General features: G+C 38.8%; 1 protein-coding gene across 2 annotated transcripts in view; it reads left to right on the forward strand.

The window, feature by feature from the left end:
- C1QTNF7 (C1q and TNF related 7) overlaps positions 1-24,511 on the forward strand; it is a 127,997-nt gene extending 103,486 nt beyond the window's left edge. For both annotated transcript variants that reach the window (XM_074272728.1, XM_074272727.1), the window contains 2 exons: positions 20,026-20,271; positions 23,572-24,511. In XM_074272728.1, the coding sequence (XP_074128829.1) occupies positions 20,034-20,271; positions 23,572-24,203 (870 nt within the window). In that variant the 5' untranslated portion in view covers positions 20,026-20,033 and the 3' untranslated portion in view covers positions 24,204-24,511. The remainder of the gene's footprint in view (positions 1-20,025; positions 20,272-23,571) is intronic.
- Positions 24,512-24,871: the final 360 nt, after the last annotated feature.

Raw genomic sequence — 24,871 nt, forward strand, 5'->3', positions numbered from 1 at the left:
CATGAGGCGGCCCATTTATTCTCCTTGAGTTTGGTACTTTGAATTCCTGGTGTAAGATGTAATATCTAGATAGGTTCTGGTATCCAGATATCTAGAGCAGGTTTGGCTCCAAATGTCCAGACTATATGTTGGATGCCTGGTTGTCCTTTGCCTATAAATATTACATCATGAGCTCCTTACAGCCAGAGACCACATGTCACAAGAATATCAACATAATAAAGAATTATTGAATAAATTAAAAAATGAATGAATAAGATGGAATCCAATTTCTGATATGGGGATGAGTATAGGCTATTGCTAAAGACAAGTGCAGGTGATATAGATCCACTATCAAATGCTACTAGGAAAGAATTGGATGAGACATTATTCCTAGAACCAGAATAGACATTATGCTCAAAATGGCCACTTTGAGCTCTATTGAAGAATTCTATAGCAGCCAGTATCCTGGGACTCTTTCAGAAGAACAGAAAGGAAAAAAAAAACAACCAAAATTGATGTCCCTCAATAGAAATAAGTGTGTTATGCTTTTGATGGCTCACGGGGTCCAAATATATATTTGTGTCATCCCAAACTGACATTTAGTAAATTTGTGGAACATTGAAAGCCTATTTCTTGCTCAAACTCAACAGTCATTGTCCAGATGTTGAAATTTAACAAAGAAAATCAACATCCTGATGAAACCGCTACCATTTCTGCTGAAAGTCATGAATTATTTCCCAACACCATCACTTGAGAGATTTTATAAATGGTACGTTATGGGTTCAGCTTCAATATGGAGTTTGCGATGAAGTCCTCCAATGTCATGTCTTTGACTGAACACCGTTGACATTTAGAACTGCCCAAGATAAGACTCTAGTCCATGAGAAAACACTGACATCACACAGAAACTAAAGGAACAGCTCTCACTAGGGCTGTTTGATTTGCCAAGGATCTCTCGACACCTGGACCATGACAACAGAGAAAAGGACTGTGTGTGTGTGTGTGTGTGTGTGTGTGTGTGTGTAGAAAGATATACAAAGCTATTATTTACTTGAAAATTCAAGGATGCCTAAGACTTCTTTTGCAAGAAGAGGAGAGAGATCTAAGACAGTGCTAGAGAAGTTCATAGTTTTAGGTCTAGAAGTCACCTCAAAAATCATCAAATCCAGATTTAAATCACATCTGTTTGTTCCTGACAAAGGCAGGGCAGTCTGGCAAAGCCTCTGGAGCCCCTCTCAAAATAATGTTTGTAAATGCATCAGATAGAATCTGAGAATCACAAAGGAAACCGATTCTTTTGAAAAAGACAAATATATGAAAAACAAAACAAGTTTGTATACCCCCTGAGAGGTCTGTGGACCGCAAGTTAAGAATCCCCCATCCAGTTGTGGTACCCAATTAAAGCAAGTACTTTGGTAGAGAGTGTACTAATGGTGGGGTCAAAACATGAATGAGAGTTGCCTCCCAACATTGAAAACTACATCACCACAGACAAGTACTTAGCTTCTTTAAGCCTTCATTTCCTCATCAGTGAAATGGGAATAAATTAAACTATTTATTAGTGTGACTTCAGGCAAATGACTTCCAATTCTCTGGGTCTCACTCTTCCAGAGAGCTGGTGTCAGTGATATAATCTCTAAGATCTTTTCTTCCAATTCTAAGAAACAGAGCCTATAATCCTATTGGCTCTAATTCATAACTCTTATATAACCTCTAATGAACCATGTAAGAGGGAAAATTTTTATTAATAGCTTTTTATTTACCAGATATATGCATGGGTAATTTTACAACATTGACAATTGCCAAACCTTTTGTTCTAATTTTTCCCCTCCTCTCCCCTCCCCCCACATGGCAGGTTGACCAATATATGTTCAATATGTTAAAGTATAAATTAAATACACTAAATGTACACATGTCCAAACAGTTGTTTTGCTGCACAAAAAGAATCGGACTTAGAAATAGTGTACAATTAGCCTGTGAAGGAAATCCAAAATGCAGGGAACAAAAACAGAGGGACTGGGAATTCTGTGTAGTGGTTCATAGTCATCTCCCAGAGTTCTCTCGCTGGGTGTAGCTGGTGCAGTTCATTTCTGCTCTATTGGAACTGATGTGGTTCATCTCATTGTTGAAGAGGGCCACGTCCATCAGAATTGATCATCACATAGTATTGTTATTGCTGTGTATAATGGTCTCCTGGTTCTGCTCGTTTCACTCAGCATCAGTTCCTGTAAGTCTCTCCAGGCCTTTCTGAGATCCTCTTGCTGGTCATTTCTTACAGAACAATAATATTCCATAACATTCATATACCATAATTTATTCAGCCATTCTCCATCTGATGGGCATCCACTCAGTTTCCAGTTTCTGGCCACTACAAAGAGGGGCTGCCACAAACATTCTTGCACATACAGGTAAAAGGGAAATTTTTTAATCCTTCTGCCCCCAAAAAAAATGAGAAGAAAGTTCCAGAGCTCTCAGGGAAGTTCATATTTGGTGCTAACTACCTTGATTAAAACTAAAAATGGATTTTAAAATTAAGTCAGAATTAAAATGCACCGGGTTACACAACTAGAAAATATCTGAGGCTAAATTAGAACTCCAAGTCCAATAGTCTCTCTACCATCCCACTGGCTGCCTGAGGATTAGAGAGGATTACTACTTTGGGCAGGAAGATAGATTGCTGTTGTTCAGTTGATTAGCCACGGCCAGTGCTTTGTGAATCCTTTGGGTTTTCTTGGCAAAGACACTGGAGAGGTTTGCCATTTTCTCCTTTAGTGGATTATGGCAAACAGAGGTGACTTGCCCAGGATCACACAGCCAGTGAACATGTGAGAGCGGATTTGGACTAAGGACTTCCTGACAGCAGCCCCAGAGCCCTTTCTCTCAGTTATCTGACTGCCTCCAGCATGTTGTTTGTCCTTCATTCATGACGTTGATGCTGGATCAAACATTGGATTCACTGGAACTCGAATCTGGATTGAGTCAGATTGAAGGGAGGGAGGGCTGTGCAAAGTCACCAGCCTCACTTTCTCCTCCAGAGCCTCTGGCTCCACGGCCAGCTCTAGATCAGAACAACTGGATATGGCTGCAGATGGATGTGGCCCAAGGCACATAATCTAACTCAGAGTCGCTGTGAGAAAAGTACCTCGTTAATCTTTAAAATGCTGTGGAAATATGAACTACTATTACCCCACGCTACTTCTCATCTTTTTCCATGTTTGTGACCTTTAACCGAACAGAGGAGGAGGAGGAGTTGAGAGCAATGTGTCAAATCTGGGAGGGGTGCTTAGGGACTGAACTGAAATCTGCTTAGGGACTGAACTGAAATCTCAGAGAAGAGAAAGTGGACCAAGATACACACAGAGGGTAGGATTGCAGCTGAAGATCCATGCACATCCCACAGGATGGGGGACCTCTGACTCCATCTGATTACTCAAGGGGTCAGCGTTCCCGGCCCGTTCTCAGAGATTACAAGACCAATGGTTTCCCGGCCCAATTATCACTAGGAGTGTCAGGAAATTCACAGATCTTTTCCAAGCAAAATTAACTCCAATTTTTAAAAATGTATAAATTGGTCTTAAAGCAGAGGAGGATAGCATTTGAGGCTGGAAAGGACTTTAGAGCTCGCCTAATCCAGCTTTCATTTTGTGGATGAAGAGGCCGAGACTCAACATGTGCCCGAGGTACAGAGCTAGTAAATGGCAGAGCCAGGCTTCAAATTTAGCTCTGACTTTTAGTGGGCCATGTCCTGCAGAGGGCAGGCAATTCTTTATTATCCAGAATACGCAGGATTGTATGGTGGGAAAAGGGATGTGATACTGGGCAAATCCCCTGACCCCCATCCATAAAGCACTGTGTCCAGCATCTAGTCTGTGCTTAGGAAATGCTTGTTCTCTCCCCCCACCCCGCTGATTTCCTAGGCTTTTTCTGGCCTCTCATTCCGTGATTTTCTGGGAATATCTGAGACACAGATGAAAATCCCCGCCCCAGGTTGCTTCTACTTTTTATATGACTCATAACTTTATCTGGGACCCCATTATACCATAAGTCTTGCATATGGCTCGAGGTAATACCCACACTATCAGGTTTAGTTCTAGGGCTTATATTTGGACTTTTTCCACTGGCCCCAAATCTCCTTAAAGCTTATAGATTAGCAGTTCACACAGATCTAAGGACTTATTGGGATTTGGGTCCAATGTGTTCTCAGAACGCAAATAAGATAGGCATTAAAGGCTCTGCTTTCAAAATCAGAGTTTGGATTCCCATAGTGCTTTTCTTCCAAAAGGTTAGAAAGCTTTTAGTAATCCCTCTCTTCCTTTGAAATTGTTATTCTCTTCTTCAGAAAACAAAGAGAGTATGTGGTAGCCAGGTGACATAACTACTGAGATTTGGTGTTGGAGCGTCGGCCGAGAGGCGTCCATAGGAAGCACGCTGAAGTTGGAGAATCCTGCTTGGAATCCAGCTCTCATGCTCACCAGTTGTATGCTGTCAGCATTCAGGGGCTCGCTTTCCTTATCTGTACAACGAGGAGGTTGGAGGACACGCTCTCTAAAGAGCCCTCCTGCTCCGACATTCTCAAACATCCATTGTTGTTGGGCGTTTCTTGAAGCGTTTGCCAATTTGTCAGTCGACGGCCTTCTTAAAATGTGTCACCCACAGATGAAGCGGGAGAGGGGACCAGTTCCTTTCTGAAACACTGACGTGCTGGGGTACTCGGCTGACTGGAATGACAGCAGTCTTCACCCCTCTGGGTCTAGCTTTCCTGGGTATTACAGCTATTACAATACTCCTCTCAGCTGGGGAAACTCGCCTCAGTCTGGGACTTACAGAAGCCACCCTCATTTAAGTTCTTAGTCTCTCCTACAAGCTTTGTCACACAAAACATAGAAGTCTAGCATCAGTTTTCCTTCCTGGTTCGGGGGTGGTTTCCCTCCATGAGGGACTCCATCTTTGCTTATGGGATTCACACCAGAGATGCTTCCCAGAGTCCTGTTGGGTCTTGTGTGGCTGGAGGCAAAGATACTGAAATATCCAAACCTTCGATACAAATGATTGTTTTGTAGCTATTGAATGTTCCAATAAGTCAGTCGAGGGGCAGAACTTTGGGAAGTCATTGAGTGTTTCCTTTATATCTAAAAGAGCACTGTCCAGTTCAGTATTTTTGTCCCTTTCAGCTTCAGGTTGTTAAGTCTCAGGGGTTAAGTTATTATATAACGGCCTCCTCCTCATCGATTCCCCTGTCTCCTGTCTATAATTGCTCTAATTTGTCTTCCTATCTCTGCCAAAATACAAAGGTCCAGATGACGGGTGATGAGGCTCTCGCTCACCACCTGCTCATTGTAACAGCAAACAGAGTGTCCTGGAGACACCTCAGTGGCCACATCCTCAAAAGAGAATTACTTACTTCAATATATATTATATGATATACAAATATTAATTCAATAAACAACTCTACCATTCATCCATTGACCCTGGTTTATAACCCAGTCTCATCCGCAGCTCCTAAACTCTCACTCCATTCATTCAAGTAGCAAATCGTGATATTTCTTTCTCCAAAATCTTCCTCCCATTGTGTTCCTTCTTTTTAACCTACTTAAGTGCCTCTTCCCCCACCCCATTAGAACATAATGACCTCAGTTCTGGCCTCTTGAAATAGCCTTCTCATTTCTCCCTTATATCAGGTCCTACTCTATTCCAAACCAGGAAAGTGGAACTCCCTACTGCCTGAGGCAATCTATCCATTTTTAGACAGCAGTAATTATTAGGTAGTATTTCTTTACTTCAAGTGAAAATAAGAGCTTGTGTTCATAATATTTCATAATGCCATAAATTAAGTATAACTTGAATTATTGCTGAGGCAATGGGGGTTAAGTGACTTGCTCAGGGTCACACAGCTAGGAAGTGTTAAGTGTCTGAGGCCAGATTTGAACTCAGGACCTCCTGATTTCAGGGCTGGTGCTCTAGTATAACTTGAATACATTGATATGTATACATTGTCTCTTTCCTTTTACCCTCACTTCATGAAAATGTCACTTCCTTAAGGGGCATGGTCTTTCCCCCTTCATATATCCAGCATCTACCATAATTTCTCCCATGTGGTAGCACTTAATAAGTGTTTTTTGAATTGAATTATATTAAAAGTTTATCTAAATTTCATTTAAAAAAAGACAATTAATTAATTAATTTAAAAATAGACAGCCTTGAATTCAGGAAGACCTGAGTTCAAATGTGGTCTCAGACACTTAGCATTTCCTAGCTGTGTGATCTTGGGCAAGTCGCTTAACCCCAATTACCTCAGCAAAAAGAAAGGAAAGAAAGAAAGAAAGAAAGAAAGAAAGAAAGAAAGAAAGAAAGAAAGAAAGAAAGAAAGAAAGAAAGAAAGAAAGAAAGAAAGAAAGAAAGAAAGAAAGAAAGAAAGAAAGAAAGAAAGAAAGAAAGAAAGAAAGAAAGAAAGAAGGAAAGAAAGAAGGAAAGAAAGAAGGAAAGAAAGAAGGAAAGAAAGAAGGAAAGAAAGAAGGAAAGAAAGAAGGAAAGAAAGAAGGAAAGAAAGAAGGAAAGAAAGAAGGAAAGAAAGAAGGAAAGAAAGAAGGAAAGAAAGAAGGAAAGAAAGAAGGAAAGAAAGAAGGAAAGAAAGAAGGAAAGAAAGAAGGAAAGAAAGAAAGAAAGAAAGAAAGAAAGAAAGAAAGAAAGAAAGAAAGAAAGAAAGAAAGAAAGAAAGAAAGAAAGAAAGAAAGAAAGAAAGAAAGAAAGAAAGAAAGAAAGAAAGAAAGAAAGAAAGAAAAGAAAATAGGCCCATGATCATATTAGGACATTTGGAAAGTTATTTTCTCATTTGTGGATGATGTTTCAAAGCCATTTGGAAATCTCTTCCCTTCCCTGGCTACATAAAATTTTATATGCCTAAAAAACAAATTCAATGCAAAAATCCTGCTTAACAAATGTTAACAACAGATAAAGTTAGCAGGAAATGCCAGATGACTTGTAAAGAGAATATCATTGTAAATTCCTTGAATGCAGGGATTCTGCCAAGGTTTATTCCTCTCATCTCCCACAGTGCCTAGCTCATCCCTGAGCATGTGATAGGGTTCGGTGCCCATTTGATGTAGGACTTCAAAGATTTCTCACTTTTGTCCTCTGCTTACATACTGAAATTTCTCAGGTGACTAATTCTGTTGCATCCTTAAACTTTCTAATTCTATCAATATTCAAAACCAAGATCCCCAAAAGCAGATTTTGACTAAATTTTTTTTTGCTTTCACAGTTTGGTGTCAGAAACATGGCTTTCAAAGAAAATTTTGAAATAATCCTTTAAACTCACTTTTAATAGACCAGTTTGCCATCTTGCAAAGAATAAATTACTTGGACACTTGTTTTTCAAAATAGCACATTATGTTAACTTTCTTCAGCAAGCAAAAGCACAGAGAGTAACATTTTGAAAATCTGCTGTAAGAGTCACTCTTCAGTCTCTCCAGTCTGGGGGTCAGGTGCTCTGTTTCACTTCTCCTCCCTCTAAGGCTTCTTTAATACCGTTACAAAAGTTAGAGTACTTTTAGTCTTTACCGTGGATCAAGTTTCCCGACTGTTTTCCCTAATTTTAGGAAACCCTGGGCCCCTTCTAGCCACAGAACAGTTAGATCAGCTTTTATAAAGGCATATTTACTTCAAAGAGAATAGCAAGAACAAACACAAGAATTACTCCCAATACTTGGGGGATATATTGGGATGGGGGTGGAGGACAGAGAGACTTAATTCTTCCTGTGCTGCCTTGGTGTCTGGGGAGGAGAAAGGTATTAACTTTAATTCAATTCCATAGGGTCACCTAGAACCCTGACTTACATACGTTACATACATATCTTATAGGTTACTTTCTCAGTTTATATTTTCTCTTTTGTGATCCTGAGAATATGGGGCATTGCCTTAGTTGGGTAGAGAAGGAGGAAGGAAACATGGTTTCTGGATTATACCTTTTAGTTCTGATGTTTTATGTTCTATATTCTAAGATTCATTCCAGCTTTAACATTCAATGTTCTAAGGTTCCCTCCAGCTCAAACATTTTAGAGTCCAAAGATCCTTTTAACTTCCATTCTTTGTTATAAGGCTCCTTTCCAGATCTGACCTTCTATATTCTACAGACCAATCCAAGTCTTAACATTCTATCTTTTGTTTTCTAAGCATTGTTCTAGATCTAACATTCTAAGTTCAATGACGGAAGATTTCATCTAGCATTAACATTCTATGACTCCAAAATTCTATTGTTATTCAAGATTTTAAATCAATAGAAAACTTCCTAAGATCTCCTTGCCTAGTAAATGGTCCTAGAGTTCCAGAGCAAGAAAATCTGGATTATCTGGAGCAAGCGTTCCCCATTTTGAACATTTTCCAGATTTTTGATTTCAATCTCTGATACATGCCTTCTGTGAATGAGTAGAGCAGAAGCATCTATTTTCTGGATTGTGAAGCTACTTTGAATTTTTCTAGCATGTTTTAGAAGGTTTTCTTAAAATTTCTGGTTAAATTCTGATATGAATATGATAGATGATAGATAGATAGAAACTTAGATTATAGGTAAATATAGGAAGTCAATGAATAAATTATTTCATAGCCAAGTTTGGCTTATCTAAGTAAAGTTAGTCAATTTTAGATTACATGACTTTGAAGTCCATCAAGTTTCATAGTGTCAAACAACTGAATGTAATCTAATACTACTAAAAATTTCAGTGTTTTGAAATAATTAGAAGTGACCTTTTGGAAAAAAGGCACAAAAGAGAACTTTAAGCAATATATGCTAAACTCTGGGTTATCCTCATTAATATATAGTTGACATATTGCTGTTCAATCATTTTCAATTGTGTCCAACTAGTCTAAGCCTATTTGGGCTTTTCTTAGCAGAGATACTGGGGTGGTTTTTCCATTTATTTCTCCGGTTCATAACAGATGAGGAAACTGAGACAAACTGGGTTGTGATTTTCGCAGGGTTATACACTAGTAAGTATCTAAAACCTGATTTGAACTTTCTTCTTGACTCTACAGCTGGCACTCTATCCACTCTGTCCAGCTGACATGGACTCATCAAAACTTATACCATATAAAAGTAGATGAAACATTATTTTGTTAATCATAATTTAACTTGAAAGAAAATAGGAAGATTATATACCATGTTTTTCTTAAATACACAAGTCCTCTTTAGATACCTTATTTCCCGTTAGATGACCTTGGATTCTTAAAGGCAATAGAAGCAAAATAAAAGGTCCTTGCAAAGCAGAGAGGTTTCAACTATGAGCCTGGTGATAGATTGTGAGTCTTTCATATGAAGGCAATTTAGATATATTTAGAGACAGATCACCAGAAACCAGTTCTTCATTCATTCATTCCAGAAAATTAAGCACCTACTGTATAAAGAACACTGTTCTAGATGCTAAGGAAAGCACAAAGTTTAAGTCAAAGTTTTTGTCCTAATAGAACTTATTCTCTAGCTGGGGGAGCAGATACACAGCTAACTTTAACACACAATAAAACATTAAAAGTTCATTAGAGAAAGATTAAAAAAAAGGGATGAAAATCATTCCCAAACGGGGAAAGTTTAATAAATGAAGCATCATGTGAGCAATAAATCTAAAAGATTCATAAACAATGTTTTAAAATATTTATAAGAATTTAACAAGCAATGGAGGGAAAGAAAGATATTGCAGGAAGAATTTAAAAAACAACCTACATAAAACACAGAGAAAACAGCATAGGAGATGCCAGAGAGACAAAGAATATTCTAGTGTTAATGAAAGATGAAGTATGCAAAAAAAATACATGTAACAAGACATAATGAAAAAGGACAACAGACTGCAGAGGTCTTGAATGCAGACAGAACTTTTGAGTTTTATTCAAAAGGCATTTGGGAGCTACTGGAGATATTTGAGCAAAAGAGTGATGATTAGTGGATCAATGCATGAGACTTTTCTAGTTTGGTACATGTTGATTTGCATGTGATGGTGGGATATCTGAGTTCTCAGCAGGTAGCACAGGGAATAATAGATTTGGGAATTATGTGCTTAGAGGGTGTAACAGATCATGGAAATGAATGAAATTGTCAAAGGTGAGAATATAGAGAAAAAAAGATCAAGAACAGACTCTTGGGAAATATCTACCTTAAAAGGACACAAGGCGACGGGAGTTAGCAATGAAGTAAGAGTGGAGTAGAACCAGAAGACTGCCATGTTTCTGAAATCAAGGGAGAGAGTTTGGTGGCCAGCAGCATCAAAGGCAGCAGATAAAGAGACCTAGAAAAAAAAAGTATTTGGTATTAGAAAGTCATTGGTGTCTTTGGAAGGTGGAACTTGAGAAGTAATGCCTAGTGATAGACAAATACAAGGATTTAAAGAGAGGGGAAAATGAGGAAGCTGAGGTACTGGGGACAGACTCTTTTTTTTCTCAAGAAGTTTGGTGGAAAAGGGGAGTAAAGAGGTAAGCTAAACATAGGAGAGAAGAAGCAAACAGTGTTGAGTTACTTTGGGCTGTTTTGTTATCCTTTTTGTAAGTACTGGGAAAACCTGAACCTGTTTAATAGACAGAAGGAAGACATCTAACCAAATGGAAGAGTTTCATGATATTATACTGGGCTAATTATTTTACTGAAATCAATTCCTCAAGGTGATGTGGTGGAGAACTTGGACAAATGGGCTGAGAGATTAGTCTTGATGATTATTGAATATGAAAATGGGAGAAAAGCTGCAGAGAAAATTTAAGGAATAAGGAGAAGAGGGAGTTCTTCTCAGGAGAAAAATGAATGATAGCCTGATTTAAAACTGAAGGATAACTAGAGGCTGGATCACCTGCTAGATAAGAGTAGAGAGTAGAGATTTAATTGATGAAAGAAGAAACATTCTGTGGGAACTTATATAAAAAGTAAAATTCAAAGGATTATCAAGGATTATCAACTAAGTCAAAATCTTTCTTCCCATAATTGCTACCTCTTGCTCCTCACTCGTTCTGTTTGAACCAGGGCCCAAGTCTAATTCCTTTCTGCAAATTAGCCCTAAAGACAGAACCATGTTCCCTTCCCTTTCTTACCCCTCCAAGTCTTCTCTTCTCCCAGCTGTACATTCCCAACTCCTCCAAATATCCCCAAATGGCATTATTCTGAATATCCTCGACATTGCAACTCCACTTATCTATTGTTGTTCTTACTGTTCATCATGTTCAATTCATCATGACACCATTTGGGTTTTTCTTGGCAGAGATCCTAGAATGGTTTGTTATTTCCTTCTCTAGTTTATTTTACAGAAGAGGAAACTGAAACAAGCATGGTTAAGTGCCTAATCCAGATATCAGCTGTCTGAGGTCAGATTTGAACTCAGAACACCAAGTCTTCCTGAATTCAGACTTGGCACTCTATCCCATGAGTCACCTTCAACAACCTTCCTAAAATATGGCTGAATAAACTGCTTCAAGTGTGACTGTCCAGGAGAAAGTACATCACCACCCACACCCTGGATGCTATACTTTATAAATGCAGTCTAAGTAGACTTTGGCTTCTGAGTGACCATATCACATTGCTGACTCAAACCGAGCTAGGTGTCTGCATAATAATATAATATATAATATGTAATTATGTAATATATATTACATAATAATATAATAATAAAACCTCTCCACAGAGAGTTCCCTAGATTCAGTCTGAAAATAGAAATGAATTACTTTGGGGATCCCAGCATTGAAGGAAAAAATGTTTGATAAAGAGTAAAGAACTCAAAGTTGGAGACTATGGCTTTTATATTTGGCTCTCCCACCCCCACCACTGCTGTCCTATTTCTCAGATTTCCCCAGCAGGCTGAGCAGGTCAAAGTAGCCAACAATCGGTATATGAAGGGCTGCCCCCACCATTGCAGATCCAGGCTTAGAAGTTGTAAGGATGTGGTTCCCGCAAAACAAGAGAAGGGAATTGTAAGGGCCCTTTAAATGGGCAGGCACAGCATAACAGGAGATTGAGTGGCCCAGAAGTAATCTCTGTGGATATAGGACTGCCCTGTGGGTGGGATCCTGGCCACATTGAGATAGCTCCATAATGGGTGACGGCTCTCTCGCTAGTTGGCTGTGTGTGTGACCTCACAGGCCCTTTATAAGCCCACTGCAGACAGCAGTCATTCTCTTTAACCTGGTTTTCTAGCCTGGGTGGCCAAGCCAAGCTGATGGATAGCCAAGAGGTAAGAAGTCTGGTAGTGAACACGTAGATCTTCAGACCAGGTGTTCACTAGGGAGCTGACAAGTCAGGGCATTATGTGAGCAGGTATAATAAAGGCTTTTAAGATTACACGTGGCTGTTCTTGAGTGCGCTACCGGTTATTAAACTATAGATTCAAGAGATTGTGGCCAGAGACCTTTGAAGGCCTCAGAGGAGGCGAGCCGGGTAGAGTTGACACTGCAAAGGTCAGTGGTCAAAGGTACTCTGTTGGGCCTAGGGCAGACTAGTAATTGTTACTGCCAGGAGGGCATGTTACAAGAAGTAGTCACAGATCCTTCCCCAGAGCCCTCAGTCATTCCCTGGAGACTAGGAGTTGGTTTGAGCAAGAAAGGCAGGACAAGAGTATGTGGACACCATTTCTCCCCTCCTCCTTCAGACTTAGTCCCGGGAATGTTGTAAAACAGACAGTCTTTGTTTCTCCTCTGGGTTTTTGGCCCTTTTGTCTTTCAATCATCTTTCCTCTTTGCCCCCCTTTCGGGACTTCCTGCTGACTCTAGTCACTGTGTCATTTCTGTTGAGCTTTACTCTTAAATGATTATCATAATTCCATAAACCAAGCTGGCTTAAATTGTTACTTGTAGAAGTATTTGTATTCTGTATCATTTTCTGCCTACTATCACTAATTATTAAATAAGAAAAATAATAGCTGACATTTTATGAGACTTTATGATTACACAGAACTAAAAATATAAACAATAAGACCTGGTATCAAGGCCTTTGAGACATGCCGGCAGTGGGGCCCTGGGCAAATCCCTGAAGTTCTTAATGCTCTCTAGGCAACTCTCTTTATCTGTAAAGAACAGAGAAGGTCCCTGGAGTGCAGAGAGAGGGACAGCTCTGACCTGAGTATTTACCTTTGCTATAGACCAATAAAATCACAGGGTAAATCCCATCCTCTAAAACTAAAAGACTTCAAGACCCAAAGAATTAAATTTTTAATGGTGAAATTTCAATAGTGATTACAGGATGAGAGAATTTTGCCACCATCCTGAAACCTCCTTCCATTGAGTTCTCAGATGTTTTCAGGAAAGCCATCCACAAAGAGGGGACATTAGTTCAAAGAGAGAGATTCTCCCGTCTTCCACCAGAACAACACTGCATAAACGTGTTCGGTTTTTGGCTGAATGAAACCAACATGCCAGTCTCAAGAAAAGAAAAACCTCAGGGTACCCAAGAATGAAGGAGGAAGCACTGCCATTGGAGGCAGAAGCCCTGAGGGGAGAGAGCACTAGGCTTCTTAGTACCAAAATACTGATGTTCAGATCCTGATCCTCCCTCAAAACTAACTCTAATCGATGAACTTAAACAAGTCACGTAATCACTCTAAGTCTCAGTTCTTTCACCTAGTGAAAAGGAAAAATATTTGTATGACTCACCTCACCCAGTCATTGTATCAAATGTATATTTGTATCAGTGTACACAAGGCTCTATGGAATCATAAAGATCATTGCAATGGGAGCTATCATTACCAATGCTCTTTACTATTACCATTTTGTTTTAGAAAATTATAATTTCATATCACATATAATTTCATATCATTTCTGTAAACAGAGAAGGGACCTCAAAATCATTTAAAATAGAAAAATCATAAAAATCCCAAGTTACCAAATGCTAAATAACCTTATAAATTATTACATATGAATAGAACATCAGTGCTATGATAAAAATGAGTGATAGAAAATATTTAAAATAATAAAGACAATGATCCTATTTTTCTATCATTTTTTTCTGTTTTCATTGAAGTTTACAGGCTAAGATAAAGGGAGAAAGTTAAGAAGTTATTTCCATAGCTTGTATATGGTAAATAAGAAGTAAATTGACATTTAGGAATGAAAGCCATCAGGGCACAAAAGCAAGTCATTGCTAATCATTCACTTTGACTCAAGGGACTGATGAAATGTGAAGATGCATTCTGGGATAACACAACCAAGGTAGTCACAGTCAGTAATGAAGCTTTGGGGGATCCAGCGTTAGCTGAAGAGTCCTACTGTTAAAGGTTCCCATCTTATCTGTAATTTCATCTGGTGTTCCAAAACAAACATTATCATACCCATTCTATAGAAGACAAAAATGAGGCTCTGAGAAGCATTGGGTTCCACAGCTAGTGCTTGTCAGAGTCAGAAGCAAATCTAAAAGTCTTTGGATTCCGAATACAGCTCCTTCCATCCACTGCAACACGGCTTCCTCTAACACTAAACAGCACAGTGGAAATACAGATTCTAGGTTCAGAACAAAGTCCAGAAGTCAACATTGCAGGAGATTTGTCATCAAGCTTAGGGCAAGGAACTTAGAGAAGAAGTCAGAAAGGCAAAACCCCTGCGAACCCAATACATGGATGAGTAGGAGAGGAGACTGCAGAAGTTGTTGGCTTGTGAGCACCAATGGATCTCTGCTTTTTAATTCTGTCCCTTCACACCATGGCTGGGGCTCTCGTCCGTGTCTGTGGCACAGATATTTTTCCGTTGTTCCCATAAGATCAATCAAAATTGGAATGGGTCTTTTACCCTATACTGTAGTGGAAAAATACTTAATTCTGTCTCAGTTCTGCTCTTTATTACTAGTGTTTTCTTGGTCTCTAATCATCCATTTCTTTCTATGCAAAATCAGAGTCAGGAACTAAATGAGCTTCAAGTGTCTGAGTTTTATGTCTAGATATTTCCAATGCTCATTCTCTATTGGCAAAGATGATAGAGCGCATAATCAAGTATCTCTAATGAAAACAGATGGAGCCAGAAGAAAACCCAAAGAGCCAAGCCACGTGCCAGCACAGAAATCTATATAGAATCCCTTTTGTCTGCAAATGCAGCATTCCTTACATCATCAGCCCCGAGTAAATTAAACATTTAAAGGAAGTGGGAAGGCTATCAATTACACCCACAATTGATATGAATTGGGCCTACACATAATCTGGCCAAGGCACAAAAAGACCCAAGAAATCTCTCATGGAAGTCAAAGAACTCATTCATTTTCCCATTCTTAGGCAGAGAAGGAGCTGTTTTAAAGGAAGGAGAAATGATCAACGGATGTAATTAAACAGAAGCTGTTCTCAAATGGATGAGCACATTTAAAGGAGTTAAGCAACTGAAATTAAGTCCTTAGACCGTGACAAGTTTCTCATTGGGACCTTTTACAAAGCTTACCAATAATTAGAGCTGTTCCCAAATGGGCTGGGATCCCTTGGAAAGGAGCGATTTCTCTGCCATTAGATGTGCTCGAGCAGAAGCAGGATGAGCGCCTTTTTTGTATGTTGTCGATCGGATTCAAAACTTGCCTAGAGGTCAGTGTAGACCAGCACCCCTTAAACTTTTTCCACTCGCAAGTCCTTTTGCCCGAGAAATTTTTACTTGATCCTGGGTATATAGGTGTATGAAATCAAACTTGTGAGGGTGATAAATCATCATTTTGTGACCCCCTAGATTCAGTTGTGAAATCCCATATGGGGTTTGATCCAGATTTGAGAAGCTGGGGTCTAGACACTAGAGAGACATATTTAGAGCACTTTGTAAATCTTGATGATCTCCATAAATGCTGTTGTTGCTTTGACGATGATAATGGTGGTGGAGATGATGATGATGATGATGATGATGATGATGATGATGATGATGATGATGATGATGATGGCGGCAACTACATGATGTCCATGATCACTCAAAATTGGTACATGTAGCATTCAGACCTAAGTTCTCTGACTCCCAAACCAAAACTTTTTGCATTGAGCATCTTACTACTACATCAAATAGATTTTAGCTCTTTGGAAGATAGAGACTTTATCTTCCACTTTTCTTCCACCTTCATGATATCCAACACAACGTTTCTCAGTAGTAAACACTTATGTGTTGAATTAATGAAAACCCATTGCCTTGGCTACCTCCATTAACAATTTAATGCACTCTCTCTTCATCTTCACTTCCTGGCTCAGAAAAACATCTCATCTTTCACAGGAAGCCTTTTGATCCCCTTTAATTCTAGTCTTTTTTCTCTGTAAATTATTTCCAGTTCATCACGCATCTATTTTGTTTGTACATAGTTGTTTTCATGTTGACTCCCTCATGAGAGTATGACTTCCTAAGGAGAGGGATTGTCTTTTGCCTTTCTTTGTGTCATTTATTGGGCTTAGCCCAACGCTTGGTATATAGTAGATGCTTAATAAATGTTTACTGACCGACAAATTATTCTTTTAAAAACCACTCCCCATGTACATCTTTCCAGCCTCCTTTTTAATATATTTTGTTGTCCAATTGTTTACAATTGTGTCTGACTCTTCATGACCCCATTTGAGGCTTTCTTGGCAAAAATACTGGAATAGTTTGCCATTGTCTTCCCTAGACAGCTACAATGAGGGCCTCATGCTTTCAGCCTGGGACCGACTTCCTAACTGATCTCTGGGGCAGTCACTCCCTTTTAATTTCATATTTTCTTTTTATATCTCTGTATCTAAAGTTAGAATAAGAAAGAGTAGCGTCTACATAGTTTGTTCTCAAATATGTCTCTCCCTGTCTGTTTTGTTCTCTGTTGGGTAATAGCTTTCTTTTCTCATTTTAAAACATGCTAGCTTGACATTCTCATTTTGTAAGCATGCACTCTTATCATCCTTTTCAGCTTCTTCCTTTCAGCATCTCTTTGCCCCTATTGTCAAGGATTGCCATTTCTTCCTTGACAATTTCTTTTCAAATTTATCTTACTTCCCTAGAACTAAAATCCTTTTTGCATATGAGCAACCTTTGTTATACTAAGTTTCCTTGATTTAAGTTGATGTCACTCCATGAGAATAGAGCTGGGCAAATCATCTCCTTTGATTATTTCCCGTATCTTGCTTTTTGGTCTGACTTCCTTACTTTGTAATTACTTTCACTGTAATAATTCAAACAGAGACTACTATTAATGATGATAACAATAACTCATGTGGGAAACACAGCGTATATATAGCTTAATGAAAAGATGTCCAACCAGGAATCAAGTCTTGCCCCATCTAGGTGACTATGGACAATGTCCCAAGTGAGTTCTGATCCATTTTTGTTGTTCAGTCATCTCGGTCGTGTCCAACTCCAGTTGGGGTTTTCTTGACAAAGAGACTTCAATGATTTGCCATTTCCTTCTCCAGCTCATTTTATATATGGGAAAACTGAGGCAAACAGGGTTAAGTAGCAAGCTTGCCCAGGGTTACCACAGCTAGAAGGTGCTGGGTCAGATATGAACTCGGATGAACCCACGTCATGCACTAGGGAACACCTGATGCCCCTTCCATCTTTGAAATTCCCAGATTGTTTATCCATTGGGCCATTTCATCCATTCTCAGCTTCTCTTTTCCTCTCTAGAGCTTCTCATTTTATGCTTGTGTTAAAAACAGCTTCATTTTCCTCTTTCAAATGCCTTGTCAAAGCCTACTTAGTCTATTAAATCTTTTGGAAGAAAGAAAAGTTAATCATCTGACATCTGAGGGATTCCTACTTTTTAACCAAAGGTTTTTCATCTCATTGTTTTGAAAACCTATTTCCTCATGTTATTAAGTCTGGGGCCTTTGGGGAATGCCTTTTGTTTTATAAATGACAAATGATACTGAGCAAATCTAATGAGTTTACTTAGCAAATGCTTTGGGGGCCTTGCTTTGGGTTGAGCTATATAGCCAGTGAAGAAATAGGTTTTCTTGACTAGAAAGACTGGATTTTGATCAGGCAGATAGTGCTGGTCATATTTGTCTTCAATCTAATAAATTATCATTTCTCACAATTTCTTAATAAAAATAGGATGCTAAGTCACCAATTTGGTAGCCCCACTACTACTGAATTTGGTGCTGACACTGAATAGATGCTGAATAAAAGATAATCAAAATTAGTAGAGCCCTCAGAGGCTCACTGATAGGGAATTGCCAAATCTTTGCTTCAAGATCTCTAGGGAGAGAAGCTCGCTCCTTCCTGAGGCAGTCCACTCCACTTCTAAACAGCTTGAATTATAGGAAGTTTTTCTTTTCTATCAAGACCAACTGATTTCTTTGTGATTTCCATCCGGTGTTCCAAGTTCTGCCTGCTGAAATCCAGAAGAACCATTTTTTTTTCTTAGCAAAAATAATGAGTATTTGTAAGTTCCTTTTCCAGCTCATTTGAAAGATGAGAAACTGAGGCAAAAAAGGTCACACAATTGTCTGAGATCAGGAATGAACTCATGAAGATGAGTCTTCCTGGATCCTAGCCCACTGGGCCATCTAACTGCTTTCTAACTTCCTGTATTTGAAGGCAGCTTTTATGTCCTTTCTATATATGTTTCAATAGACTAAATCCCCAATTACATCAATCCATTACCTTAGGACACGAACTCAAGGCTTTTTCCATTCCAGTTATCCTTTTCTAGACAATCACTAATTTGCTCATATTCTTCCTTTAAAAATGGCAAGCAGCTGAGTGCATTAGTTCAAATATGGTAAGATCAGAGAAGAGAAAACCTTTCTCTTCCCTGTTCTAACACAATTAAAGCTTGTTCCCACGTTGGCTACCATATCACAACAGTGACTCCTAACTAGTTGCAATCCATTAAGCCCCCAAAGCTAGTACAGTACAGTTGCTGTCTAGTCATACCTTCCTTGTGTTACTCTTCGAAAGTTGTTTTTTTTTTTTTACTCAGATGTAAAACTTTACTGTTATACTTGACAAATTTCATCTAATTAAATTTATCTCTGCATTTTAATATTTCATGATCCTTTTTAAATCTGACATCGTCATCCAGTATGTTAGCAACCCCTGCCAACTTGGTGCCGTCTGCAATAATGATGACGTACACCATATCCAAGTCGCCAATAAAAATATCGATTCTGAAGTACTTGTGAAATTATGTGCTTCCTTGACTTTTATCCTCCATTTTATTACTTGTGATTTCATGGCTGGTTCACATCTCTAGGCACATAGTGCAAGCAAGTATTACAAATTTCGCATTGACACCAAGAAACTGTGGGATGGTCTTTTCTTCTGGAAAGTTGGATGTCAAAAACAAATCTGAGCTGAGCTGATGTGCTTTTTAAGAGTTATATGGTTTTCTTCTTGCCGGATCAATCACAGGACACATCCAACAATAGCTGAGATCCAAGCAGACAGGCTCCCTTCTTTAGGAAGAGCAGAATCTCAAGTAGTCTTTGAGGTATTAAAAAATTGCCAAGGCTCTAGGACCATTCTAGTACCATTAGAATATTTGAAAGAAGCCAGCTCATTTTCCTAAGTATAAAGCTAATGCTAAAAATAATGAAGTCAAGCCTTCCAATATCAGATATTTGCTTTGCTGCAAAGGAAAAAAATCCTATTAGATCAGAGATATATCGTGAGGAATCCATAGCCCAGCTCCATTGTTTTAATCGAGTCCTGCTCTTTAGTTTTGCTGCAAAAAGGCTCCAGCAGCTTAATGCAAAAAAACACTGTCTTATTATAGCCTAAGGATTTTAGATGAGAGGTTGAGTCTCCCCTTAGGACATACATATTGCTCCAGTTACCACTAATTGGAGTAACACATGAATATCAGCAAGGGGGAAGGCAACAGGATTCCTTTTAAAACTCCCTTTTTTTCTAACGTTGTATCATAAAGATCAAAAGTAACTCAGATCCTGCTAAATTATTTTTGAAGCTTATAAACAGGCCCCATCTTTATGGTCAATGGATATAAAGTCAAGAATTCTTTATCAATAAGAAGCTCGTTATTGTCTGAGAAATTTGGGAGGGAGAGATTTTTTTTTAATTGGGGGATATAATGTTTCAGATATTCAATCGCCTCTCAAATAGAATCAATACACTAAGTAAGACCTGAGAAGATGCATTTACGCTCATCTGTGTCTCTTCCAGAGCCAAAGATGTTTGTCTTGCTCTATGTTACAAGTTTTGTCATCTGGGCAAGTGGACAACCTCGGGGTAATCAGTTCAAAGGAGAAAGTCACTCCCCGAGGTATATCTGTAGTATACCTGGCTTGCCTGGGCCTCCTGGTCCCCCAGGAGCTAATGGATCACCTGGGCCACACGGGCGTATTGGCCTTCCAGGAAGAGATGGTAGAGATGGCAGGAAAGGTGAAAAAGGTGAAAAGGGGACCGCAGGTAATGAAAGTTAAATCTTCAATGAAGTACCCTCCCTCATCCACACCCCCTTCCCTTTTTTCTCCCATCCCAAAACCCAGCAAAATTACCCTGTTTCTCTTTTGTTGTTACTTTTGTTTGTTTTAATCACTGTGATCTTATGAGATTAATGTGTTAGACAAAGCACTTAGAAGTCTCTGTTTCTGACTCTGTTCCAAATTCTGAAGGGAAGTCATATAAATTGCTGAGGGTTTTCTGGATTTCATTTTTCACATATGAAATAGCAACACTATAAATAATAGAACTTAACTGTCCAATCATACTCTTCACTATCAGTCCATGCTAGAGCATCAAAAAATTAATTTCTTGTGGCATCCTAGCACAGCCTCATTAATGTCTTGCTCTTTCCTAGCAGAAGCCTAGATGGATAACACACAATAGTGGAAAGAGCTTTGGATCTAGAGTAAGATCTAGGTTCAAATTCAACTCTTCTACTAGCTAACTACATGATTTTAAGCAAGCTCCTTGCCTTTCTGAGTCTCATTGGAGCATTTGTAAATTAATGAATATATGTCTAAGGTCCTTTCCTAGTTTAGATTCTTTGATCAAGCAAATCCTCTTGGTGGCAATTTGATTTGAGTATCCTGGTTCAGAAAACTCTAGATGAATGAGTGATTCTGTCATTAACTGCCACTGGCTGTCTCTGCCGTGGCTAAATCTAACTCTGGTGACTTTTCATGGCATGGAGATCACCCTGGGTTCTCAAAGAATATGTTGGCGACTTTCAAGCTCTGACAGGTTTTTTCAACCTGGAAGGGTTGCTTTGATGGACTATGTGTTTTTAAGAACCAGCCTAGCTAAATTCAGAAAGTCTCATCAGGTTTGCTGATTTACAATTCTATTTAATAAATTTCATCTAATTAGATTTACCTCAGCATTTTAATCCGTCACAGTCCTTTTGAAAGATGACACCGTCATTCAGTATATTGGCCACCCCTGCCAACTTGGTGTCATCTGTAACAATGATGAACATGTACTCATATTATCCAAGTCACCCATAAAAATATTGATTGGGAAGTACTTTTGAAATGATGTGCTTCCCTTGGCTTTCATCCTCCTCTTTATTACTTGTGATTTCATGGATGGATCCCATCTTTACACACATGGTACAAACAAGTATTAAAATTCCTCTTCAGCACCAAGAAAGTGTGGATGGGTAGATTTCTTTTGATTACGGCAATCCACAAAAACTGTATAGATGATGTAATTGATACCAGTGAAAGGAATGCCCACTCTGATGAAATCATGGAACCTTGAAATAAGGAGCAAACATATTTCTGAATGAAATACTCTGAGAAAATTATGAATCAATCCAAATCAGATTTCAAGGTGATGGCAGCCTAATAAAAACACATAAGATATAGTGGGCCCCCTTTCTGGAGCCACATTTTTTTTTAGTTTTTAAGTGAAGTCTTCTAGATTTAAAACTATCATTCTATGGTTTTATAAGAAAATAAAAATCTCTATTTAGTGATGTGTTGATTGCAAAACTTTGTAACAGTACAAAACCATGCGTTAACATCTATTTAAATAACATGATATGGCAATCATATCTATATTTGCCAATATAAAAGTGCTTTTTAATTCAAAAGCTTTGAAGACTCTGTCAGGTATTTAGGTCTCCCATTACTCCCAGAGCCATCTCCAGTCATCCTGATCTATATAGCTCACCACTGGATCCAGTTGACTCTGGAGGGGAAAGTGAGGCAGGTGATCTTGCCCAGCCCTCCCTCACTGAAATCCACTTCACTTGCATGTCACGCAAGTCGAGAATGAAGAACGAACAAGAATAACAATGATACATACTAACGACCTTCAATGATGAACTGAGATCTCTGCCTTTGAAGAGATCTTGGGATATAAGATTTGCAGATAGAAATTAATATAAATGTTATGGAGAGCCATAGATATAAATACAGCTGAATTCCTTTGTAATCACAACAGCTCCGATTCTTGCCTCCTTGGCTAACCAGGCTCTTGTTACATATAGTTAAGTTTCATGGCACAGAATTTTGGCCAATAGCACACAAAAATCATTTTCTTTTAAGACTATAATGAGACTTGGAGCATATGAAGATAGCGTTAGTACGATTTATCTGAAAAGGTCAATTACACTCTACAGACATTGATGTTGGTTCATAGTATGTTAACATTTCTGAATTATTATGATTTTAACCCTATATGAGTCTAATTCTGTCCCTATGTCCAGAAAGCTTGTATAAAAGTGTCCTTAGAATCAGTGATTGCAAAGGAATGTGGGAAACACTCATCAGCCCAAATATGGAGAACATGCAATAAGTCCTTGACTTAGTAGATTAGCAGAGTAAGGAAGGGAGAGGTCCAAACCCAATGACCAGAGCAAAGTACAGACAAGTTAAGTGACTTGTCCAGTATCAAATAGTTATTCTGTAGCAGAGCTAAAACTAAAACTCAGTTGTTGCTTTTTTATTCCCATCAGGAAAATCTGATTTATTATTATTATTATTTTCTATAGCACCTACTATGTGCCAGACACTGTGCTAAGCACTTTACAATGATTGTCTCATTTGAGCCTGACAACAATCTTGGGAATGAGGTGCTATTATCAACCCCATTTTATAGATGAGGAAACTGAGGCAAAGTGTTTTAATGATTTGGGGAGAGTCACATAACTATTAAGAGTCTGAATGTGGATTTTATCTCAGGCCTCCCTCACTAAAGGTTCAATACTTTATCCACTGTGCCACCTAACTGTTAAGAGTCAGGAGGTCTGTCTTCTCATTCGATCTTTGTCATTATTTTGTTATAGGACTTTAGCTAAGTCCTTCGGCCTTCTCGGGCCTTGGTTTTTTATTTGTAAAAATAAGGAAATTGGATTTGGTAAGAACCACGGGTCCCTTCTAGTGCTAGACCTTCAACTAGACCACCTTGTAGATAGGAAGATGGTATTATTATGCAGAGAGATTTCTCATAGCCAATAATGGGAGCTCTTTGTAAATATGTGAATGGCCACAGATCTACCATCAAAATAGCATTAAATCACTTTAAATTATTTTCATTTTTTAAAATCTTGTGCTAATGGTAGAAAGGACTTAAATTTTAAATTCACAATTCTTTGCTTTCATTTTTAAAATGTGTAGCCATAGATTTCAAAGAACTCATTGACTTTTATTAAAGCTACACCAAAAAGACACATTTTTAATGACATGGGCTTTATAGGATTGCTATTTGTGAATTTCTCACTCACTTGCATGATAACTAACGTTGTAAATATTTTTGAAGGTTTAAGAGGCAAGGCTGGACCTATAGGACCAACTGGAGAGAAAGGGGACCAAGGAGAGACTGGAAAAAAGGGGCCTATAGGACCGGCCGGAGACAAAGGAGATGTCGGTCCTGTGGGATTTCCTGGACCAAAGGGAGACCGAGGAGACCAAGGCGATCGAGGGGCTCCTGGGGTCTGCAGGTGCGGGGGCATCGTGCTCAAATCTGCCTTTTCTGTGGGCATCACCACCAGTTACCCAGAAGAAAGATTACCCATCGTGTTCAACAAGGTGCTTTTCAATGAAGGGGAGCACTACAATCCCTCAACGGGAAAGTTCATCTGTGCATTCCCAGGAATCTATTACTTCTCTTATGACATCACATTGGCCAATAAACATCTGGCCATTGGGCTGGTCCATAATGGACAATTCAAGATCAAAACTTTCGACGCTAACACGGGGAACCACGATGTTGCCTCTGGCTCCACGGTGATCTACCTTCAACCAGAAGATGAAGTCTGGCTGGAGATCTTCTTCACAGACCAAAATGGCCTTTTCTCAGATCCAAGTTGGGCAGACAGTTTATTTTCTGGTTTTCTCTTATATGTTGACACAGATTACCTTGACTCCTTATCCGAAGAGGAGGATTTATGAAAGTGACTGACAATCTGGAAATTTCCCTCCCTCGTTATGCAAACTGAGATAAAATCTAATCTGGGAGCAAAAGCTGGTACAACAGCACTGCCGTGAAATGAAGAAACTACTAAAGGCAACTATGGATGTTTGCAACAGAATCCATTGAAGGAAGAGGCTGTACCAAACAGCTGGGACCACACAGAATGAATTATGTAAAACAATAACCCCAGATATGAATTCCCTTGAAAGCAATGTTCATAAATATTTAAACAAATTAAAGATAATGTCAACAAATTTTATATTAAATACATTGAGTGATAAAACCAGCTGGCAGTAGTATTGTCTTATTAAGCTTGTTGGAATTACTTGTTTTTATCAGTTACTTAAAAGAATCATAACATGAGAGTGCAATGTCTTGGGTAATTCTCAGAAGGCAAAAATGCATGTCAAAAACAAAAGATAAGAGACGTGAAGCATTTTCTACAATGCAAAGTGGCAAGTTCAAAATTGCCAGTACAAATACTCCTGAGCGCTATTCTAAAGTCTAATGGGAGGAAGATCATTTCATCATTTTGTCTCACCCCAACTAAAATCGGTATTGCTACTTTTCATTCGGGTGGGATTAGATTCCCGAATCTAGGATTTGGGGATAAGAGGAGGTCAGTTTACTGAAATCAGTTCCCCAA

This window comes from Sminthopsis crassicaudata, chromosome 6 (assembly GCF_048593235.1).
Source record: "Sminthopsis crassicaudata isolate SCR6 chromosome 6, ASM4859323v1, whole genome shotgun sequence".
Lineage (NCBI taxonomy): Eukaryota > Metazoa > Chordata > Mammalia > Dasyuromorphia > Dasyuridae > Sminthopsis > Sminthopsis crassicaudata.